Raw genomic sequence first — 24,043 nt, forward strand, 5'->3', positions numbered from 1 at the left:
GCCCCATAAGAGGGGCGCTACAGTAGTCCATCCTCAGATGGGAGGCTCAGACCAGCTGGGTCCCACCGGAACCCGGACTTCCAAGGCAGAGGTGCCGCCTCCACGCCGACTGTGCCTCACGTCTTAGGTCGGATCCTGGTGCGCTTTCAGCGCGGGAAGCGTAGTGGGCGGCGATCAGAGCCCCAGCCCTGCGAGGCCCACAGGTGGGAAGGGCAGAGCTGCTTCTGGCCCTGGACTCTGCAGGTGGAGACTGCCGTGGCCCTTCCGGAGACGAGGTTGTCACGAAGCTCAAAAGCTCTACAAAGAGCCCAACTTGTCGGTCCTTATACACCGTAGAGCTGCTGTTCATCTTTAGACTAAAGTTTTGTTTTTTACCGTCAGGGTAAAAAGCTTTATTGGAAGAATCTCTCACCCATGTCCTGATTCCAGGCTTGGGTTTAATCACAGGTCTGCCACTTCTTAGCAGGGTGACCTTGGACCGCCTTCATCTGGGCCCCGAGGTAGTAACAATAATACTGACCCTTTACGGAGCTCCTGGGAGGCCTCAAAGAGTGAAAACTGCAGAGTGCTCCGGGCAGTGCTTGGGGCAGTGTAAGTGCCAGGGGAGGGTGAGCTGTGTTCCTTGTTACTATTCAGACCTGTGGGCCCCTTTGGGCCACTGGCTCTTCTTCCGCCTGATGTTTGTTCACAGGGACAGAGGTCCCCGTGGCTCCCACACGTGGGATGCTCTCTGACGTGCCCCTCCCCATTCCGTCCGCTCCAGCTCGGAAGCCCTGATCTCCGGGCAGGGCTTATGCCACCGCCAGGCCAGAGCTGTGGTTCTGGGACAGCAGCATGGGGCCAGGGACCCAGCGAAGCCCGGAGTGAAAACAAGTGGCCCATTGCGACACAGCTCCAAGAGGAGAAAGCGATTGTATTTCAGCCAGAAAGCAAGGAGCTTGTGCTGGGAAATCAGCCCGTTTGGCAAAATCTCACTGAAACCTCCGTAGTTATTACTTTCTCAACAGAAGACAGATAAGCAGGTTCAGAGTTTCCACCACCACCCTGATGTTTCGGGAGTTTCCCTCCGTGTTCTCGATGCACCTTGACAAAGCGTCTCCGTCTCTGCAGCCTCCATGGAAGGGCGGAAAAGGCTTAGGTCAGAACCCTGGCTGTCAACTTGCTCCTTTTCCACGGACCGTGTTGCTGCTTCCACGGTGCAGACCTTCCTTTCCTCCTCTGTGGATTGGAGGAGTGATGTAGTCACAGGGCTTCGACAGCACAGGGAGAGAACCCCCAAAATACATCTGCAAGAAGCTCTTCGCAAATGCAGAGATCAATAGTATTAACTACAACGATGCCTCGTACGTTAAAGAAGCACCACAAGGCTATGGGAGAGGCATCGGGATCCATGGGTGTCCCAGCCCCCTCGCAGCTGGGGGGACCATGTGCCGAGTTCCAGCCCATGCCATGTGAGCTGGAATGATCTACATCGCTTCCTGGCCAGAGCCTTTAAAAGCCGGGACCTAACCCCTCCAGTTCCTCTCTTTTGTAGCCCCGCTGGCTGGGAGACCACAAGCGGGGGTCTTGGTGTGTCCATCCAGCTGACCCCTGAGCCCCTCTGTGGCGCAGAATCCCCACTGACTGACCTTCGTTAGAGAAGCAACACAACTAAGAGATAAACCTTTGCTGTGTGAAACCACTGAGCTGCCGGGACCATGTTGTTTCTCCCCAGAACCTGATTTTACTCTCCAAATGCAAGTGTCGAAGAGATGTACCGAGGATTCCTATTTCTAAAATCACATCCAGTGGGACTCTAAGCCCGTTTCCCGTGAGGTTGGTTGGAAATTCAATCTCAGTCATCACTGGGGTTCCTTTCCCTAGACCCCCTAGTGTCGGGGGAATGTCCTTAGGGTCTTAGGTAGCAGAAGGTGTGAGGTCCTCATTCTGTCACCTGATCTCGTGCATGAGGGTGGCAGTGCTGCTTTTGTGGCGAGCTCGGGCACGGGACTATTTGCTGGTGCCTGAAATGCGCCTTCCCGGGTGCACCACACAGCCACCTCCCGCCACCTAGGGTCACCTCCAGGACTCACCACCGCAAGCCAACTTTCCTTTCCTGATCTCAGCGAATCTGCCTGTTCCCCCAAAGCGTGTGCTTCTGCCTGCACTTCCCTCCTCTCTCCCCTGTCTAGCCTCTCCCTTTGCTGAGTTTAGGCTTTCCGAAAATAAAACCATTTTACAAGCCAGAGAAGGAGTGGGGAAGCCTGTCTAAATGTCTGCCTGGTCCTGGATCATAAACACCCCCTAAGACAAGGAAACACAAAGTCCGGCCCCTTCTTAGAATAGAGGTGGGTAAAATTCCACGAGAACAAAAGCCACATTAATATCTCAATAAATTACCCTACCCCCCGGGTGACTTCTCATATGCTCGGGAGGAAAAGAGGCCAATGATCCTCTCCGTGTGTAAATCAGATGGAAAGATAACACCATGCAAATTAGCACCAGCGCATGGGCCAAGGACTTGAAAGTATTTAACCTGTGGGGAAGCCACAAGGAAGTCTGCCTACAAACCATGAGTATACGTGCCCCCAGCCCCTACGGTCAGATCCTTCTCTCCTTCGGATGCCCACGCCCGGTGACAGGCGGTAAGGCAAAGGTCAGACACTTTTGAAAAGATGTATGTTCCGGTTAACGTTTGTTTATTGAAGGACCCAGCGTGTGGATTTTTAGTCTCCTCCTGTTCTCAGCCCACGCTGAGCGCTGCCTTTAGACCTCAGCTCTGCTTTTCGCACTCGGGAAAATGGTGGAGGAGAGGGAGGGTACACAGCCATCCAATTCCAGCGTCAGTGTCATTTGCTAACTGTGTGTGTGTGTGTGTGTGTGTGTGTGTGAAACATACACTCGTCTATTTTAGGTTGCACAGTTGGAAGAGGGAAGAACCAGAATTTAGTAGTGCCTCCTTTGCAAGTAACACGTGTGTTGGTATTTTATCCATATGCTTGTTAGGCCAGTAGAAGGCTGACAACTAAATGACGGCTGACCCACATTTGTTTTTGTTTTTTTTTTTATACAATTAAATAATACTTAAAGTCTTTGCTGTGCAGAGGATATCGGAGGAGTGTAGGAGACCCCGAGGAAGGCTTTTATGCTGTCTGTGGAAAATATGAAATTGTGCAGAGTCCAGAATCCATCATAGCAATTTTCGGGTCATTATCAGAGGATTAAGTGCCTTCATGATTCTGTAACTCCAGCCAGGGGTTTCTCAACCTCAGCACCACTGACATTTGGGGCAGACGATTTTCTGCCGTGCTAGGCTCGACAGAAAATTAAATAAAAGAGGAGAATGCATTAGAGGATGTCTAGCAGCATCTGTTAGCACCCCTCTCCACCGACTGTGATGCAAAAATGTCTCCAAATATTGCCATCCGTGAGGGGTGAGGTTGCCCCTAGTTGACAACCTCTGGCCTACACCATGGAGGCCGTATCCCATGGAACAATGTAGTTCACAGCTGTGGGACCTCGGCTCTGTGAATGGTCACGTCGTGATGAGGTTGAGCGTTCAGTGTTAATATTTAATGTTTCTCAAAATCCGTTGTGCGCCACACAGAATCCAGTGCATGTCGTCACGGGCTCTGTAAAGGAAAGGTTTAGGAAGTGCCCTCTGCACGGGAAGCCTGACTGCAGGACTTCTCAGAGCCTTTACTGTCTTTATGTAACTGGGACTCTCCCAGAGAGGTTGCAGTTTGCGACTCTTACGGAGCAAGTGACGTGTGTGAGTTGTGCCGGTGCTTTGCTTTGTGCCCAGGACCGGAATCTGGGAAACGTGGCCCAGCTAGGAGTTCTCTGCTAGGTCCCTACCTCGACTCTGGGGATCCCTTAGACCAGGATCTAAGAAGACCTGCCATCTTCTCCAGGATGTCCAGTCTGCCCTCATCTTTGGCAATAGGTCTGGAAGTTGTTGCGAGGGTGGAGATGCAGGTCTCTCACTGAGACCATAGTCCCAGCTCCGGGAGTGTCCTCGCTCTGTTAGCTCATCCAAAATCAGCAAGGTCTGTTGACAGTTGCCAAGACATGGAAACAACCTAAGTGTCCATCAACACATGCATATATGTATATGTATACACAGTGGAATATTACTCAGCCGTTAAAAAGAACGAAATTTTGCCATTTGCAGCAACACGGATGGACTTGGAGGGTATTATGCTTAGTGAAATAAGTCAGACAGAGAAAGATAAATACTGTTTGTCATTTATATGTGGAATCTTAAAAAACACGACAAACTAGCGAATAGAGCATAAAAGAAGCAGACTCACAGATACAAACTAGTGGACACCAGTGAGGGGGACAATATGGTTGGCGGGGGGAGTGGGAGATACAAACTGTCGGGCGTAAGACAGGCTCAAGGATGTATGCACAACACAGGAAGTACAGCCAATATTTTGTAATAACTGTAAATGGAAAGTAACCTTTAAAAATTGTATAGAATTAAAAATAAGTAAATAAATAAATAGGAAAACACCCAGCAAGCTCTGAGCAAAACGGGCAAGTCTAACCACTTTGATAAGACCAAGAAAAAAAAAAAAACAAGATCACATTTTGGGTCATGAGGACGGAGGTTCCTCACTTTATCTCGGATTTCTGTGTGAGTCCAGCAAGTCCCTTTGTCCCTATATCCCCAACTCCACTTAGTAACGTCTTCCACAGTAGCCAGCCCCCAGGTGAGTGGAAGTTGTCTCCAGCGACGCTCCCCCGCTGGATGGAGCTCTGGTGGCATCACGTGCCTATAGATCCCTCTCCCTGGGGACAAGCTGGGAGGTCAGAGGGAGCCTGGGCTCGGCGCTGCCTCCACGTGAGGAGCGGAGGGCGGGGCGGGGGCCCCAGTGTAGAAGGCACATCGAGTGGGAATGCAGAAATTGACCTCAAAAGCCAACTGGCCAGGTTCATACGGCTGCTCTGGAGTGGCACTCTCCAGCCAGGTGACCTTGAGCTAGTTCACCCATGCCGGCCTCCTTGTCTGTGAGATGAGGCCGACAGTGCCCCTGCCCCCTCCGGAGGGGGAGGAGGGTCCTGAGGGGTGGGCACGGAGCCCCATCGGTGTTGGCATGATGACTCCACGTGAGGGCAGAGCTGGGGACAGCCATGAGGAGTGGGCCAGCCATTGCCATGGCTCTCGTGTTCTCCTGGGAGCTTGTTTCACTGGCCAGCCAGGTCCATTTAAAGGGCTCAGTGGGCAGCCACGTTGCAGAACTTGGGATGGGATGGAGAAGCAGTAGCCTCTCTCCAACCTATTAGCATCCACTGCCCCCCACCCAGTGATAGCTCCTGGGCATGGGGGAGTCAGTTCCTTGTGGGGAGCCCCGTGGACTTGTTCTCGGGGGCAGTGGTGCCCCAGGACCACTCCCTGCCTGGTGGTTCCCATCGGCTCCATCAGCTGTGGCCCCAGTGGCTGCTTGGATTCGTTTCCTAGAGCTGCCATCACAGGTCACCGCGCCCTGCGGGGCTTAACACAACAGAAATCTATTCTCTTACATTTCTGGAGGGCAGAAGTCCAAATTCAAGGTGTAGGTGAGGCTCCAGGGGAAAATTCATTTCTGGCTTCTTCCAGCCTCTGCTGACTCCAGGCCACTTCTCTCCAAGGTCGGCCTCTGGGGCCACATGGTCTCCCGCTCTGCTCTGTATCTGCCGAGGGCCTGTCTGATGGGGATAGTTGTGGTTACCTCCAGGGCCCACGCAGGTGTCCAGGCTCATCACCCCGTCTCCGGATCCTAACTGCATCACTTCCGCAAGTCCCTCTGGTCGTGTGAGGAAACATGTGCAGGTCCCAGGGTGAGGATATGGATATCTCGGCCCAGCACTCAACCCACCGCAGGGATGCAGCATAGAGCAGAATTCGGGGAACTGGGAAATGAAGCAGAGGTCACAATAATCCTTCACGGCCCTCCTTCCCCACCCTACACACATGGAATCTTAGAAATCACAGTAATAACTCACTCACCTATTAATTAATTTAATCCTCACTAAAAAACCCCTAAGGTAGTACATTTATTATCCCTACTTTTCAGAGGTGCAGAGAGGTCAAGGAACCAGCCCTAGGTCACACAGCCGTGCATGGCAGAGCTGGGACTCTGGATGAGGGAACTGCCTCTCCTACCCTCCCTGTCTCTCTGGATGTGCAGGCTCGTGACTCTGAGTTACAGATACAGCAGCATTGTCACCTGTCACCTACCCCTAAAAGTCAAGCCGCGGCCCATGGGCTCAGCGAAGCAGATATTCCTTCAGGCTGAAGGACAGACTCCAGGGGGTGAATGCGTTTCTGTCTTGGGAAGTGAGATGAGGGATTGGGGACCCGCTTTGGGGTCTGACAGGTGGTGGCAGATCCATCTGGCTCACAGCTTCCGTGGACTTGCCTTGGCCTCAAGGGCACAGGGATAAACAGAGAGGGAGGCGGGTGAACAGAAAGGGCTGCAGTGGGGGCTGTGCTCTTGGAGCCCGTGGGTTGGAGCGGTGGGGAGACGCCCGTTAGCATCCCGGGCCTGTTTGCGAAAGGCCACGGGATGGTTTTTTTTTTTTTAATTGAAGTAGAGTTGATTTACAATGGTGTGTTAATTTCTGCTATACTGCAGAGTGATTCAGTTACACACATATATATTCTTTTTCATATTCTTTTCCATTATGATTTATCCCAGAATATGGAATATAGTTCCCTGAAGCCACAGGGTTTTGATGGTGAGCCCACCAGTCTGCTGAGGTGTATTTGAGGAGAGTTGGCTCTTCCAGAGAATTCTGTAGTGAGGACATGCAGCCTGCAGGGACCCGATGGTCTCAGAAATAAAGTCCATTCGAGTAATAAACAGAAAGACCGTTTCCAGAAGCCGACGGCTTTCTTGGCCTCCATCCCTTGTCCTCATTAGCTGTTGTGCTAATGTTCTCCTATCAGGTGTTGGCTAGGAGAAGCAAGGAGGTCCTTTACGTAAAGCCCTGAGTTCCCTGAAGTTATGTGCCTGCCCGTGATATTCATGTCAGGTATTCAGTCAAAAGCGCTGGGTTGTGAGTTGTGTAATTGCCCATCTGAGGCAGATCTACCACGAAGCTGATAAAGCTCCAGCCCAGCGCCCCTTGCTTCCCCTGTGGGTGCAGGAAGCTGTACGCGGGGCGAGTGGGGTGCTGACTAGGAAGAAGAGTCAGTTTCTACGTTAAGTATGAAATCTCAGGGAAAAGGGATCTAACTCCTCAGGGCACTAGTGATTTGTTGATATCTTTTCTCATTCCAAAGAAATAGTCACGCGCATGCCTAATTTTGTATTCACAGTTTTGTACTCTTTTTTCCTAAAGTGGTCCTCCAAATGTGTAAGCGTCAGGTCCCGCTGAACCAGCTCCTTATTCACAGGAGAAATAGGACAAGACGAAGGAAGACTTTTCCAAACTCGTCACCACCCAAACGAAGCAACTCTGGGAAAATGTTCTTTCTAAGACCAATGTCAAGGAGGCTAAGAATATTGAAACCGACCCGTGGATCAAACACATGCGCAGATTGAGGTCGAAAGCCAAGTCCCTTAGAGACTCGCTGTGATGCTTCTATAATTTTCTTCATGGCAGAGTGCTTTTGGAGATTCATAAGATCCGTAGGATAATAAATAAGTAACCTTATGAGTTCCCTTCTAACAGAGATGCCTGTGTTCCGGAGATTCTTGGCCCCCCCGCCCCAAGTTTTGATGCTAGTATTTTGGAGTCGATGGAGTTTCTGCAGCAGGAAAATTGTTGAGGCATCTAAGAATCAGTTATTTATAGAACACTTCCTGCGCGCAGAGCACTTTGTCAAATGCTAAGGAGGCTGTGAAAATCTTAGGCAGGCTCCGGCCCTCGAGAAACGTAGAGCTCTGTTGGGAAGAAAACCCACATGGTTCGGAAATCTTTCGCTGTCGCCCCACCTCCTGCCCGATGCTACAGCACAACGACCACTCAACTGAGTTTCCAAAAGAGGAGATTTTGCCTGAGTGCCTGACAGCCCCGCCTCCCTCCGGCTGCTCGGGCCGCTGGGAGCAGACGGTCTGGGCTCTGTGAACCTCCACAGATGATCCGTCCTAAGCCAGATGATGGGGTTCGGGGAGCCCCATCGTACTTCTCCACCAGGCGCGGCGTCTCCCAGCCATGCTGGGAATGAACAGCTCTAAAAAAGCAAGCAGGGGGTCAACCAATTAGAAAATAATTAATGGATTATCACCAGATTCCTCCCCAGGGGACCTCAGTGTGAGCCCTTAAAGCAGAGAGCACGTCATCTCTCATCACAGCTTCATAACGAGAGAATGTAGCAAAATACAGATTCTCAGGCGTGCAGCTGAGATGGCTCTGCTTGCCAGGGCCTGGCCTCGTTGCTTTTGGCAGGGAACGTGTGTCCAGATGCCAAAGAGAGACTGGTTATTTCAGCCGGAAAGGACAGAAATTAATTCCCAGGATCGGTTCAGTCTGTCCTGACTCAGGAGAACCAGGAAATTTACGAGATGCTACGGTTAGAAAGAAGGAAGGACGGCAGGCAGGATTTCTGGAAACTTTAGCGTTAGAGCGAACATACGCTATCCAGAAAGCATGCACGTCAGCTGCCCTTGAGTACGCCTGTGGTTCCCATTAATTGTCTTTCCAGAAGAATACGGAGGGTAGTTCCTACAGCGCTGTGCACCCACTGCGGGTGAGGTACGGAGCATATTCATTGGCTCCCCAAACTTTATTGAGCACCTGTTGCCTACAGCAAGAACAGCAGAAGAGATGGGAGGTGTATACGGATTTGTAGGGGCGAGAGAGAAAGCTCACATCCACCTGCAGAATTGGAAAAGCTTCAAAGAGGACGTTCCTTGAGAGTTTGACCCTGGAATCTGGAGATGAAAATGTGGCAGTAGGCATTCCCACGGGAGAAACAGCACGAGGTGGGGAGGAAGGTCTGGGAGCACTAACCATAGTGCTCAGGTAGGAAGGGAATGGGGGCGGGGGGAGACTAGAAGGGGTCAGAGGGGCTCTCGGGGGATATCAGAATCAGGGCTGGCAGCGAGGACGTGGCGAAGAATTCTGCAGGAGGGAGACGCGTGCTTGGAGCTCTGATTTCCAGATAATTTGGCTGAGATCGGAGCCTGGAGAGACGAAGGAGAAGACTTGAGTCCTGATCAGTTAAGAGGCCACTGCAGGCTCCAGGCGAGGTGTGAGGGCTGGGGTGGCAGGGCAACAGGAGGAAAGGCAACATTGTAGAGGTTGCAGAGGTGAAACTGCAGCTTTGAGGAATGATTTGGAGGGGACGGGAGTCAGATTTCTGCGCTTCGCGGCCAGGTCGCCTGAGCAGTGACTAGCTTGTTCCTAGAACTGATGGGGCCTCGACTGCCCGTCCTGGTCCAGCCCTAGCCTCTCGCTTTATGGGCCGTCAGACAGTATTCTTGCGTATGTCTTTGCACGGTCTGGTGCCAGAATTATCCCCAAAGGGCCTGACCCCGCCCCATGAGGAACCTAAACACAGTGGAGGCATCTACACCTTGAAACCAAGTGTGGGCAGGGGGTCTATCCTACCCCTTGTCTTTCCTCCAGACCGGAAATCGAGGAACCGAGCAAGTTTTTCAGGCCTGAAGCCGTGCGCTCAGCGACTGGGAGCATGGCGTGGGGGAGGGTGGCGCCCAAGCCTCTGAGAACCTTCCAGGTCCTTCCTGAACCCTCTGAGTCACAGCTGTCTCCCCTCCTTGCCAGATGTGTTCACAGCACCTGGCCCCTGAATACCACACCCCAGGGGCTCTGCCCTGAGAATCCCAGGAGGGACCAGAGCCAGGAATGACATCCTCCACACACTCTTAGCTCCCCACATCCGAGGAAGAGGACCCAGGCCCTCACTTAGCTGGGCGGCAGCAGCTGAGGTGCCCGGCTCCAGGCTTCCCACCCAGCCCCAGGCCAGACCTGCCTGAACAGTCAAAGGATGGAGAAAGCATTTTTCTCTAATGCCCCGAAGATAACCTGGCTACTGCTTCCTTAGCACACCTAGAGACCGCAGACAAGCCACGGTGGGATTCCCGGGTCCCTGGGATGATCCGTGACCTTGCAGACGTGCCAGGGCAGGCGAAAGGCAGTGTGTAGCGCAGCAGTAAGACAGAAGTCCTTCCCTTCTTGCTTACAGGATGTTCCGAGGATTTTGCTGTGGCTTGTGAAGCCGGTGATTTCTAGTGACCCACTGCAAATGTGATGATCTACCTGCTCTCTAGTCTTTATAAGCAGTAACAATAGTTTAAAATGGCAGCCATCCTTGGGCACCTGCTGAGTCAAAGGGTAAACTCACTATAAATTTTGAAATGGAAAGTTGCCCTCTGAAAAGATGTGCCGAAGTATTTTCATCAATAATGCAAGAAAGCATTATACTCGATGCTACTCAGTAAGCCTGTTTAAACCCTTTTAAGGTTTCCATTTTAAAAGCATCTTATAATTGTAAAATTCATGTAGGTAACTACACAAGTTGGTCTACATAGGAAAACTCTTAAAAAGAGCAATACAGGGGGACTAGCCTTACCAGCTATTAAAGTGTTTTATGAAGTTTTTTAAAAGGTTCAGACTATCCTACCAGAGCATGGCTAGACAGAACATGAAACAGAATGGAGAGCCCAGAAATAGACCCCAAAATATAAATGGAAATTTATCGTGTGAAAAAAGATGATGTTTTTAAGCAGTGAGATTTTTTTAAATGGACTGTTTAATAAATGATTTTTAGAGAACCGGCTAGCTATCTAGCGAGGAAAAAGGTGCATGCCATACTAAATATTTTCTACATACCTTTTACTAAATATTTAAATGGAAAAAATGAAACCAGAAAATACTAGGAGGAACCATGATTTGCTTTGCTTTGATTTCGTTTTGTATTCCTGTCACTTCAAAGTGAGACTGGCTTTTCTAAGTATAACGTAGAAGTCAGAGCCTGAATAAAAGGAGTGGTCATTTCAGCCTTTATAAAAATCAACAGTTTTGCATGAAAAAGATCATCCCAAATAAAATCCAAAAATTGGGGCGGGGGAAACATTTGCAAATCCTAGTAGGGAGAAGGAGCTGATTTTCTACGTGTGCACCATCAGTAAGAAAAAGATGAACAGCCCAGCACAAATGGGCAGAGGAAATAGACATGACTCCTGAACACATGAAAAGATGCTCAGCTGAGCGTTCCTCGCAAGATAGAGACGCGCATTTAAAATACACGGAGATACCATTTTTCACCTATTAGGTTGATCAAAAAGTAACACTGTTGGCAAAGCCTCATGAAAATCGTCTCACACAGCGCTCACCCTTGGAGGAGGGCAGCCTGGTAACTTCTGTAACAATGACAAATGTATTCATACCCATCAATTCCGCTTCTAGAATGTCACCGTACAGACATCCTCCCGCACAAGGGAAACGTCACAGCTGCAGGTCAGACTGCACAACATCGCTTGTGGTAACAAAAGAATTCAAACAACCTCGATTTTTACCAATAAGGAATAAGGTGAATTCTGTGATTCCCAGACACTGGAATACTATGCAACCTTACAGAGGAATAAGGAGCGTTCTGGGTGCTGAATTGGAACGGTTGCCAAAACCTAGTGACCAGAGCAAAGCAAGTTTCAGGACAGTGTGGATTTCATGCTACAAAACCTACAAGGGTAAAAGGGGAGAGAAACAAAGGAAAAAACTGGCCACATCAGTTACCTCTGGAGATGGAAGTCGGTGAATGGGCAGACAGGGATGGAAGGGAGATTTTTGAAATTTAAAATTTTGAACCGTGTAAATATTTCCTATTCAGAACAATTTTTGTGGAAAACTCCAGTACTTCCGAGGGTAAGGAGCAGAGTGGATTTTACCCCTCACCTCAAGGTCATGGGACTTGTAACCGAGGTTTTTTGTGAATGAAAGCAACATCCCATCAATACTTTGTGCTTTATTTTTTGGCATCGACTTTATTTCTTCCTTTAAAAGTAAGGCTAGTTTAAAGACCAGGAGTATCTTGGCTGAGACTGTACATAACAATCCCTCCCCCCCATATATATAATATTTTTTTAATATTTACTTTTGCCACATTGAGCTGCGCTTTTAGAAATCCACTTTTTTTCCTTGGGTATAACAAACAGGTAAAAAAAGCAGGTAATTTCTGTGTTGGCCATATTTAAAAAATTTTTATTTTACATTGGGGTATAACCGATTAACAATGTTGTGTTAGTTTCAGGTGTACAGCGAAGTGATTCAGTTATACGGATACATATAACCATTCTTCGTCAAATTCTTTTCCCATTTAGATCCTTATTACAGAATACTGAGCAGAGTTCCCTGTGCTGTACAGTAGGTCCTTGCTGGTTATCTCTTTTACGATTTTTATGTTTGCATGCACACAGCCATAATCAGAGCACAGGCCGGTGTGCTGCAGAACGGGCTCTCCTCTGGGGGCCAAAAAGCCCCGACCTGTCACATTTGCCAGCTTCCATGGTATAAATTCTCCCACGACGGCAGATGTCAAGCTACCTGTCCAAGCCAGCTCCAGCACAGCTCCCTGCTGGTTGTCCCCAAGGAACAAAGGGCACACAGACAACGTTTCTGATTTAAAAAAAAGAAAAAAAAAGAAAAAAAAAATAGAAAACTCTCAACAGCTCTACCTTAAACATTAAAAAAAAAACCCGAAGCCGGGGGCTTCCCTGATGGCGCAGTGGTTGAGAGTCCACCTGCCGATGCAGGGGACGCGGGTTCGTGCCCCGGTCCGGGAAGATCCCACATGCCGCGGAGCGGCTGGGCCCGTGAGCCATGGCCGCTGAGCCTGCGCGTCCGGAGCCTGTGCTCCGCGACGGGAGAGGCCACGACAATGAGTAGGCCCGCGTACCGCAAAAAAACAAACAAAAAAAAACCCAGTGGGAAGGACCCCGTGATGCCCTTTCTTTGTGCTCCCCCACCCCGCCCCCGCCCCCGCCCCCGCCCAGGCTGTGACACTGGCCCTGGGAAGGGCAGAATCGCTAACCAGAGAGCTATGCATCCCCACCCAATAGTAAATACGAACGTTTTAAGAGCGATTTGTCCTCCTGAGGAAGTTACACTCAATTTGCCACATTTGTTTTTCTATTTGGAGGCTGGAGCCCCGGCTGTTGGACTGTTGTTGTAGCTGGAACCCATCAGCTTGCAGCCCCGCTTAAGAAAACCCCACCTCTTCCCCAGCCCTGCTCCAAATCCCAGAATCATTGTTTCTCTTTCTGCTGCTCTAGCTCAGGGTGACTAACTCAGCTCAGGACTTTGCAGTCTTTCCACCAGACTCCCAAGAGAGTCGGGCAGTCCCAGAGTTTAAGCCTCAAAGTAGCCTTGGGAACTAGAACCTGGCCCGGCTCTCTTTTAAAATAAAAATAAATGTGCAGAAAGTAAAGAAAAGCTGGCCGGTGGCCTGCAGACCTAGTAAACTGCTAGCACTGAAGCAGTTTAACCGGAGACATTTCGGATAATTACACCAATAGTTCAAGCCTCCCCTCCACCCCCAGCTGGAAGGCTGCCTGCCCAGAGCTTGCTGTCTTGGGGGGATGTCCCAGCCATCTTTTCTCCCCTCCTTTTGGAGAACAAAGATCTACACTTCTAGTACATTTTAAGCATACAGTGCAGTGTGATTAACTAGAGTCGCCATGCTGTATATTAGATCCCCAGGGGTTATTCATCCTGCACAGCTGAAACTTTGCACCCTTTGACCACTATCCCCCCACTTCCCCCTCCCTCCAGCCCCTGGCAACCACTGTTCTCTCTGCTGCTATTAAATTTGACTTTTTCAGAGTCCACATAGAAGTGAGATCACTCAGTGTCTGTCTTGCTGTATCTGGCTTATTTCACTCGGCTTAATGTCCTCCAGGTGCACTGATACTGTTGCAAAAGGCAGGATTTCCTTTTGTAAAGCTGAATAATCTTCCGTTGTGTGTATATACCACATTTTCTTTATCCATTCATCCATCGACAGACATTTCGGTTCCTTCTGCTACCAGCCAGAGAAAACTCTGCTTTCAAGAGTCATGTAACTACGTTAGGCCCTGCTGGCTCATCTCCTCACCCCCGGTCAACTGTGCCACAACACAGAATAATCCTGGGAGTGACAGGCCATCATGTTCACGGGTTCTAGCGATGAGGGCGTGGAACCTTGAAGGCCAGTTCTAGAATTCTGCCAGCCACAACATCTCTATTTTCTCAGAGACATGTGATGTGGTTTCTCCACATTTATTCATTATTTGACTACCTTAATAGGAAGAAAACATCTTGAATGGGGGTGGTAATTATCCTCTTCTGCTCTGCGCTGGACAATCCATGTTGGGCTCTTGCATTTCATTCTGGGTGTCAGAAATAAGAGGGAAGTGGGACTTCCCTGGTGGTCCGGGGGTTAAGAATCTGCCTTCCAGTGCAGGGGACGCAGGCTCGATCCCTGGTCGGGGAACTAAGATCCCACATGCCGCGGGGCAACTAAGCCCACACGCTGCAACTGCTGAGCCCGTGTGCTCCAGAGCCCACGCGTGCCGCAACGGAAGATCCCGAGTGCCGAAAGGAAGACCCAATGCAGCCAATTAGATAAATATTTTTAAAAAGACAAAAAAGAAAGAAAGAAGAGGGAAACAGACCCACATAACCAAAATCACAAATGGATCACACCGTGGCCTGGGAAGGTGGTGAAGGGAATGCAGAAACTCAACCTGAAGATGGGAACTGAGGTCACGTGACATCCATCTTCAAATATTTACAAGGCTACAGTGTAAGGAAGGGATTTGTTCTGCATAAATCCAGGGGATAGAGCCAGGACTCCTTGATGGAAGCTTCAGAAAGACTTTGGCCCGGAATTGGAAAATGCTTCCTAATAGAGCTGGCCTGATGGATTGGGCTACTCTGGGTGTGGTACATCTGCTTCACTGCAGCTGATCAAGTACAAAACAGGCAACTCCTGGATAGGAATGTGGTAAATGGAATAACACGTTGGGTTCAAGGGTCTTTCAGATCCCTCCCAGGCCCGAGCTCTTTATCCGACAGACTTGGCTTCTTTGGTCCAAGCCTTCCTTTTGAGCCTGCTCCGCCTGGTATGTGCGTCCTTGTTCTCAACCATAATGTTGTGTCACAGTCTGGAACTCCCCTTCACCAGATCTTTCTTTCCGGTTGGCTGTTTTCAGAATTATGGCTTGAAGAATAGAAAATACGAAGCGACAGATTGAAAGAGAGGAAGAAAGGGTCGTCCCAGGAGGACTCATCTGATCGAGCCAATGGAGCTGTTTCTCTAGGAAGGACCGTGGCAGTAAGAGTCTGGAAGAAAGAGCAACAGGGTGGGGCCCTAATCCAATAGGACCCGTGTCCTTATAAGAAAAGGAGGAGACACCGGAGATGTGGCAGGAGACAACAAGAAAGAAGGTGGCCGTCTGCAAGCTAAGGAGAGAGGCTGCAGGGAAAACCAAACCTGGCGACACCTTGATCTTGACTTGAGCCTCCAGACCTGTGAGAGAATAAATTCCCGTCGTTTGAACCACCAGCCTGTGGAATTTTGTTTGTGCAGCCTGAGCTGGCGGAGACAGTAGGTCAGGGATCTTCATCCATTTACAACGTGGACACGGTGCCTGAGACTTACGAAAGCTTTGACAATGCTCTGAGGCCTGGACAAAGACAATGGATTGGCTCAGAAATGGAAAGAAAAAACCCAAAAAACCCCAAACCGAGATGGATTAATATATAACGAAATGTCCACAGAACAATGAGCCAGCGTTGACTTGGTTATACTACTAGATACGATATTCTTTGTTGTTGTTGCTTGTTTATTTTGATACTTTATTCTTAACAGATTCAGAATGATAAAACTTTCAAAAGGGATAGCAACAAATATTGAATGAGGGGTGGATTTTAATATGTGTGACATGATAAAAGGCGAAGGTCTCCAAAAGTAGGGGCACCCAGAGGCCACCAGGACCCTGGAGCAGGTACCAAGAAGGCTAGGACCAAGAGCTGCCAGACATCCATCCTTCCACATCAGTCTATAAACCTGAGCCTCTTCCTCAAGACAAATGACTTTCATCCAGGACAGCGTTATTATTTGACTGTATTCACACAGGGCGAGGTGAGTGCAGAACAAAACAAAACAAGACAAAACTCCATTCCCTCCTGAGGGTCTGGACCCTTGGAGGTAAAGTCTGAGGTGACCAAGTGAAATTTTCTTGGAAAACTACTGTTTTTTATTAAAACTGATTGTTTCATTTCCCTCCCCATAACGTGTCTATATTTATTTTAATATAAAAGTAATTTTTAAAACTATTTACCAGTGAGAACATTTGACACGCCAAGAATATCGGCCGTGTTTGTTTTGTTATGTACCCCATCACAGACCTCAGAGGTAAGGTATCACGGTTTGATAAATACGGATGTATAGGGACTCGCAAACCCTGCCCCATAATCCCACCTAGCCCGTCCCGGTCAGCTTCACCTCGTCAGATGACATGTGCCGACTTGCCTTGCTTTCCAGTCAGACGACCTCCATCTGTTCACTCAGCCATCTATTTTATCCATCCTTCCTCTCTAATCCTCAGCTATACCTGTCCCTCGCCTGCCTCTTGTAATGTCCATGTTGTCCCCAATCCAGGAGCACACCCCACATCTCCCCTTCAATCCAAACACCACCCATGTGGATCCAGCTGAAGCCCACTTTCTCCCATCGGAGTCTTCCTCTGACTACTTCACCATATAATCGTCTTTCCCTTCCCCAAAATGTTAAGGCGTTTTTGTCTGAACACATGTCCAGCAGTTGATTACAACTGCCTTATATTCTGCTCTGATGACTTCACAGACGTACCGCTTGTCTCCCAGACTGGGCTCTGAGCCTCTGCGCGGCAGTGGCATTGTTTTTCAGCTTTTTCTTTTTATCCTGGCAGGAAAGTTTCCTAAGCAGGACCAACAGTACACGGCTAATTAATTCTTCTTTTCTCCTAGGACGTATTGATTAATCTCACTCAGCTTCCAGCTCTCCTTAACAATCCTGACCCTCGTTCTTTCCATTCTCATCAATTACCTTCTCTCTCCTACCTCCTGACTCCTAAGGTCAGGAAATATTGGGAAGTATAAAATACACACTTTTTCATGGGAAAGTGCTGGAAGCGGCCCAGGATCACGCCCTGAGATCCCAGATTATACGAGGCCCCTAATTTGACTCTTAACCGTCTGCGCTTTTCCTCCACGGTATTCGTCGCGGTCTGTGGTTAGGTATTTGCGGGTGTGTGTGTGACACTGTGTAACTGTTTGCCTGTTTCGCTCACTGGATTGTAAACTCTCTGAGGGCAGGGAAGCCCTGTGGCTGCTTTGTCCCCCATGGTACCCTAAGCACAGCCTCAAGCCTCATACATATCAGGTGCCAAGTGAATGAAAGAACGGAGAGTCCAGACGAGGCGCTTCGGCAGGTCTTTGCTCTCTTGTTCCCGCAGCTGAAGAAAAACTCTTCCGGCTCTTTCAGGCGACACAGGATATACAAAGAGCAGCTGAATCTCACTTCCCTGGATCCCCCACTGCAGCTCCGCCTGGAGACCAGCTGGATCCAGTTCCACCTGGGGATCAGCCGCCACGGCCTGTACTCCCGGTCCAGTCCTGTCGTCAGCAAACTTCTCCACGACATGAGGCACCTTCCCACCATCAGCGCTGGTGAGGGTCACAGGACCAGGCGGGATGGACTGACTCTCTCCCAGAGAGGCTGGGTAACCCAACCAGGCCAGGCTCCAGGGTGAAGTGGTAAAGGGTTGGTTCTGACACCCAAGAGAGAAAGAAGCAGAAAAACACAGACAGGGACCTTTTTCCCTTTGAAAGAGATCTTACAACCGTGATCTCATCACAACCCCATAAGGGACGCACAGGAGGTGTCCGTAGCTTACAGAAAGGTGATGGCCACTACTGATCCACTGCTCCTTTTGAATCTGGCGACTCTGTCTTATACAGTGATCTCATGATGTAGACATTATCACTGCCGCTTGACAGATGGGAAAACTGAGGCTCGGAGAGTTTAAAAGTGACCTGGCCGAGGACGCAGTGGTGGCCTGCTGCCTGAGGCCTCGAGCACTATGCCAGCCTAAGGGACACACTGAGGGATCTGCAGACACCAGCCAGCACCCGTTTCCCCACCAGCTGTTGCTGGAGCGTCCACGGAAGGGCTAGAGAGCACGGGGCCTGGATGGAGCAGGCTGGGAGGCTGCGGCCCCAAATGGGGCTCGGGGAGGTCCCCTATTGAATGCGCAAGGGCCCCAGGCTGCCTTCCAGGCTCCCCCTCTGGTGTCTGAACCAGAGTCGAGGGTTCTCAGCGCCCTGCTCCTCCTTCGCAGACTACAGTCAGGACGAGAAAGCCTTGCTTGGAGCCTGCGACTGCACCCAGAGTAAGTGGCCCGGCCCCGCCCCCGGCCCGCCCCGCCCCGCCCCTGGCCCCGGCCACGCCCCCAGGCCCTGGCCCCGGCCACGCCCAGGCCCTGGCCCCGCCCCCGCCGTGGCCCCACCCTGCCCCCCTCCATCCCCCTCCATCCCCTCACTGCCCTGTGAAGCCCAGTACCTGGGAGCAACGTGAAGGTCCCACTGCCCACTCCGTGGGGCTCCATCAGCAGCTGAGGAGCATGGGTCCCTCTGCCTCATCTCTGAGAACCTACATTTCTCCCCACCTTCCCGCACAAAAGAAAAGGCATTTAAGAGGAGCTCTTGGGTAGGACCCTGCTGGGTGGCAGCTGGTCATTGGCCCAGCATCTTCCGTACCATCCAGGAGCTTGCCAGAAACGCAGAATCTCAGTCCCCGCCCTGATCTTCTGAGTCAGAATCTGGATTCGCACAAAATCCTCAGGGGACTAGAGTACATTTTCAGATTTAAGAAGCAGCGGTGCAGGACGGTGGTTCTCAACCCGGCGTCAGAGTAGCCACCCGGGGAGCTTTAAAAATTGCTGCGTCTTGGTCCCCACCCCAGGGGTTTTGATTCGATTGCCAGGGGGAAGCCCAGGCACCAGCATTTTATATAAAAACACTCCAGGTGATCCTCATGCAGCCAAGGTTGAGACGCCCTGGGGTAAATGATGAGTAGAATCAAAAAGATAGATGTGAGATACAGCACGGTCCCTGCCAGGGCGCTGTGACTTGGGTACAGGTGTACCTGGACACTGAGATCCCACCAGTCACTGCCGGCCACGAGGAGCCCCCTCCAGTGACCTCGATGAACTGAGCACACGTCAGAAATTTCCGTGGGTCACGACTTGTTAAAGACACAAGTTTGTAGGGCCTGGGGCTTCCGTTTTCTTTAGTTTCGCCCCTGCCGTTTGCCATTTTTTAGAAGGCAAAGGTGAGGGAGGCATTATCCTGCCCCTCGCGGGACTGACGGCAGGGCAGGGGCAGGGCCAGGCGAGTGAGGTGCCCAGGACACACATCAGGAGGCGGTACCCACTGGCAGGACCATGCACGTGCACCGCAGGTGTCACCAAGCCCCATCACAGCCCAGGTGTCCAGTCTTACGTAGGAAGAGATATCAATAACCAAGTCTAATGCCATGTAACATGTGGCATAGTCAGAGTCTTTAAGGCACAGCTAAAGCGAAGAGGAAGGGGTCAGCTCTTCTTAGGAAAACATCCTTTGGGGTTTTCAGCGAGTGTCTCTCTGGGGAAACCTGCACTGTTTTGCCCTTGCCCTGTAACAGCAGAGAAAGTTTTATCTTGAGTCGCTGGACACACTCTCCACGGCCTGACCCGCTGGACCGTACCCTGCAGGCTCTGTGAGCAAATCCCACTCTTTAGGGTCTCAAGTGAGAAGGGCGAAGAGAAGAAATGGGCTGGGTTTATTGAATGAGGAAATGATCACAGCCTGGACCTTGGGCCCAGAAGCATCGTTAACTCCCCCTTCTCCCCAAACAGTCGTGAAACCCAGTGGGGTCCACCTCAAACTGGTTCTGAGGTTCTCGGACTTCGGGAAGGCCATGTTCAAACCTATGAGGTAAGTGACTGCTCTCCTCACCTCCATATGCACAGCTGTGGCAGCCCTGGGGGAGTTCTGACCAAAAATGAATAAAAGTGGTCTAAAATCTTTAAGCCAAGCATTTAGAGACTCTCTTTGGGGCCATCTGCAAAAGCATACAACTGTTTTGGTGATAACGAGTCAAAATAGTAAGAGCTGGGTCTTTGCTAGTGTTTCTGCTACACACTTGACATGCATTGTGCCTTTGGATCATCAACTATCTTATGAGTTGGGGACTGTTACAATGTCCACTTTATGGATGAAAACACTGAGGCCGGGAGAGGCCAGCTTGCCCCAACCTCCCAGCTACAAGCAGTGGAAGCAGGATTCAAACCAGGCAGCTGGACTGCCAAATTCACACTCCACCTCCAGAAATGAGCCTCGCTTTTTTCCAGGGCTAGGACCCTCATAAAAGTTTAGAGATATCTGCATAATAATACTTGTTTTGGTTGAAAAACTAGACCATGAAGAAAGGCTACCCTGAAGCCAAACACACTTTTTTTTTAATTTTATGTATTTATTTTTTATACAGCAGGTTCTTACTAGTTATCTATTTTATACATATTAGTGTATACATGTCAATCCCAATCTCCCAGTTCACCCCACCACCATCACCCCCCTCCCGGCTTTCCCCACTTGGTGTCCATACGTTTGTTCTCTACAGCCAGTCACACTTTTAAATTAATTTCTATTTTATTCGTAACAACAGCAAATACATGCCTTTAAAATTTTGTAGTGTGTCTATGTGGGTGAAATAATAGGTGTTCAGTCTACGGACAGAGCTTGGTGTGCGTATGGGTTCCTGGCCCCCAAAGGGTCTGCAGCAGAGGTTTGAGATTCCTGAATCAGGAATGGTCCCCTGGACACGACACGCCCAAGAGAAAATGGCCCAGGAGGGGGTCTCATTACCCAAGTCACGCTTTCTGCCAGAAGGCGCGGTCTCCCGGTGGAATCCCATTCGGCTGACTTAGATTCCAAAGCTTCCGTCAACGGGAGAGGCATACTGAAGGCCCTGTAGGTGGGTCTGATGGTCGAATGAGCACTAAATAAAAAGCCTTAGCTCCGACCCCTGCACTGCCCTAGCAAAACCCCTCATAAAGCACTAAGCACTTACATACTTAGGCATATAAAGTACTAAGGAGAGATTTATAATACATCAGCTGCGTGTTGAATCACTTCGGAAGCCTTGAAAAACCCCGATGCCTGAATCCCACCCTCAGGGGGTCCAATAGGATTGGTCTGGGGGGCCCCTCTAATCCCAAGGCAAGGACAGCCTTGAAAACAACTGCCACACAAGGAGATCCTCCATTTTTCCATGTGAAAATCCAAAAATCTAGTTGTTTGGTCAATTTAAATAAATAACGATGTACTGGGAGATTGGGATTGACATATATACACTAATATGTATAAAATAGATAACTAATAAGAACCTGCTGCATTAAAAAGAAATAAAATTCAAAAAAGAAAAGAAACAGGGCTTCCCTGGTGGCGCAGGGGTTGGGAGTCCACCTGCCGATGCAGGGGACGCAGGTTCGTGCCCCGGTCCGGGAAGATCCCACATGCCGCGGGGCGGCTGGGCCCGTGAGCCATGGCTGCTGAGCCTGCGCGTCCGGAGCCTGTGCTCCGCAACGGGAGAGGCCACAGCAGTGAGAGGCCCGCGTACTGAAAAAAAAGAAAAGACAAGAAAAGAAAAGAAACAGATGGAGTACTACAAAATAAATAAACAAACAAATAAATAAATAAATAAATATATATATATATATAAAACGATGTACATGAAACGAGGGAATGTCTGCCTGTATTTAATTTTAACCATGAAAACAAATCTCATAAAACAATACAGAGATTTGGAAATATTGCTTCCCCCCGACCCCGTCTCACATGTCACTTGTCCAAAATTTTTGACATTGGTCCTCAGCATCGCTGGAGTCGAGTTTGGGATCAATGTTAAATCCATGTTAAATTCTGCCCCTGTCACCACCAGCAGCCTGTTTTAACCAGTCCAGTCAGGTAATAAAAGCAGCATCTCAGCTGAATGAATCTGTCCCAGACAAAATAAAGAAATTGAGAGGGAGCCCTTGAATACGTTAAGACTCCCTTTTCTGAGGGACAGTTTGACGAGGGAGGGTCTCATCTTATATTCAAGCCTATAAAGTACTAAAAAGAACTGTGTTCCTTTTAAAAGAAAGCGACAGCTTTGCGCACACAGGGCCATCAGCCCAGGTCCAGAAGCAGGCACAAATTCTTGGGTGCCACTCAGCTGGACACAGAGCCACCGACGTCTTTGGGCCGTCGGAGAGTTTTAAATGATCGTTATGGTTAGTCGTGCATGTTTAATGTATAGTCCTAACTGAGCATCAGTTAGAGAGGAAGCAGAAGGAACACTGATGTAGAAACACGAGATGTTAAAGAGAAGCGTCAAAATAATGATAAATCTGCGAATTCACCATTTATCGCCACATCCACGCATTGCATTCTCTGAGCAGAATTCGTATGTGGCACATGAAAATGTCTGTAATTTTAAAAACTGGAAGCTAATAGAGGGTGGATGAGCTCTATTTGGGGGAGAAAAAGCGACTCACACTTGTAGTGTTTTATTTGCAAGAAAGCCCATGAAATAACAGCCTGAAATCTCTTCTCTGCCTTGTCAATTACGAACAAAACGCAAAAAGTGCTCAACTGAACCAGCTGTTTCCCTGAGTGTAATGCAAAAGCTTCCAACATTAGGTCACAAAAGCCATTTGATCTACACTCACGCCATAACACAAAGTTTAATCTGCAGTTTCTAAAATTTAGTCCCAAGCCGAAGTATCATTTTAAAATGTATTTCTTGAAAAAGCATGCATTTTTTTCCTATGAGTAATGTAAAGTAAAGAGCATTTGTCCCTTTTTAAAAAAGGAAAGTAGAAATTTATCTTTGGGTAATACAAATTCTGACCACAAAGATTATATTTTTAATGTGATATAATTCAATAGATGCAATGAGAAATACATCTGTGCTTCTCAAGCTTTGGGAAGTACCGACGTAAAGGAGAAATGATTTCCAAATTTAAAATCATGCCTAAATATGCCATACAAAAATGAAGAAATGATGGTTTAGAAAATTCTAAAGGGCATCCCAGAGATTGTGTATTCTCTCTTTTTTTTAATTTTTTCTTTACCTTTTTTTTTTTTTTTTCCTGGCCAGGGGTTAAACCCGTGGGTCACAGCAGTGAAAGTGCCGGGTCCTAAACACTGGACCGCCAGGGAATTCCCAGACTGTGTATTCTTACATACAGAATTCAGGGACGAAAACGAGCTGAGGACACATGGACAGTCCTTGCTGACCTGGACATTCGGCGAGGCTGTAAGCAGCCCTGGGTCAGGCCTGGGCCGTACTCTAAGTGCGGCTGCACCTTCTAAAGGAGAGTGCCCACTCTGGGCAGCCCCTTGCCGTGGCTTCCAGGACTGGCTGGTGTCTGGGACGAAGCGCCCATCACTGTTTCCATTGCAGGCGCCGCGTACTTACAGCTCATTACACATTATGCTGATTTACATTTACATGCTTTCACAGCCCTCGTGCAGCCCCGCACGGTGGATTATAAAATTACTTGAAGATCATCCTTCTTCCAAGGATTATCATCAGCACTGGGGCCAGTCAACCTGGGGCAGCAGCCGGGATGCCCTTCATATTACTGGGAGGCACCTAAACATACCTAGCCAGCCAGCCCTTCATGACCAGGCAGGATGGTGCTTTTCAGGAATCTAGTAGGGATTCTTTAATGTACGTAAGTACATATCCTCTGCATCAGCCTCCCTTCGATCCCTGGCAGGACCCGCTCTCACGACCCAGGTGAGGTGCCTCCGAGTAGACGGTCGATTCCCAGACCCAGAACTTTTCGCTCTTCCGTGTCAGTCATGCTAGATTGCACCTGTAGGGCACTTTTCCTTTTATAAAGTTTGTCTCGTACCCCACCTCTCTTAATCCTTGGCCCCCGGGTGTACACAACCTCTGGTGTGTTAGCCAGTGCCTTGTCTTCTGTGTGTCTGCGGAAGAATGGATTTCTTCCCTCCAACCACTGGGCTTTTCAGACAATCAGCGGCCGTCACC

General features: G+C 49.4%; 1 protein-coding gene across 3 annotated transcripts in view; it reads left to right on the plus strand.

Moving 5' to 3' along the window:
• FAM20A (FAM20A golgi associated secretory pathway pseudokinase) overlaps window positions 1-24,043 on the plus strand; it is a 51,656-nt gene that overhangs the window by 14,941 nt on the left and 12,672 nt on the right. For all 3 annotated transcript variants that reach the window (XR_004347491.1, XM_032616430.1, XM_032616431.1), the window contains exons 2-4: window positions 17,441-17,625; window positions 18,297-18,347; window positions 19,854-19,932. Coding sequence is in view for 2 of the 3 variants with exons in the window: in XM_032616430.1 (XP_032472321.1) it covers window positions 17,441-17,625; window positions 18,297-18,347; window positions 19,854-19,932 (315 nt within the window). In the remaining variant the exon portion in view is untranslated. The remainder of the gene's footprint in view (window positions 1-17,440; window positions 17,626-18,296; window positions 18,348-19,853; window positions 19,933-24,043) is intronic.

The sequence above is a fragment of the Phocoena sinus genome, chromosome 20, assembly GCF_008692025.1.
Source record: "Phocoena sinus isolate mPhoSin1 chromosome 20, mPhoSin1.pri, whole genome shotgun sequence".
Lineage (NCBI taxonomy): Eukaryota > Metazoa > Chordata > Mammalia > Artiodactyla > Phocoenidae > Phocoena > Phocoena sinus.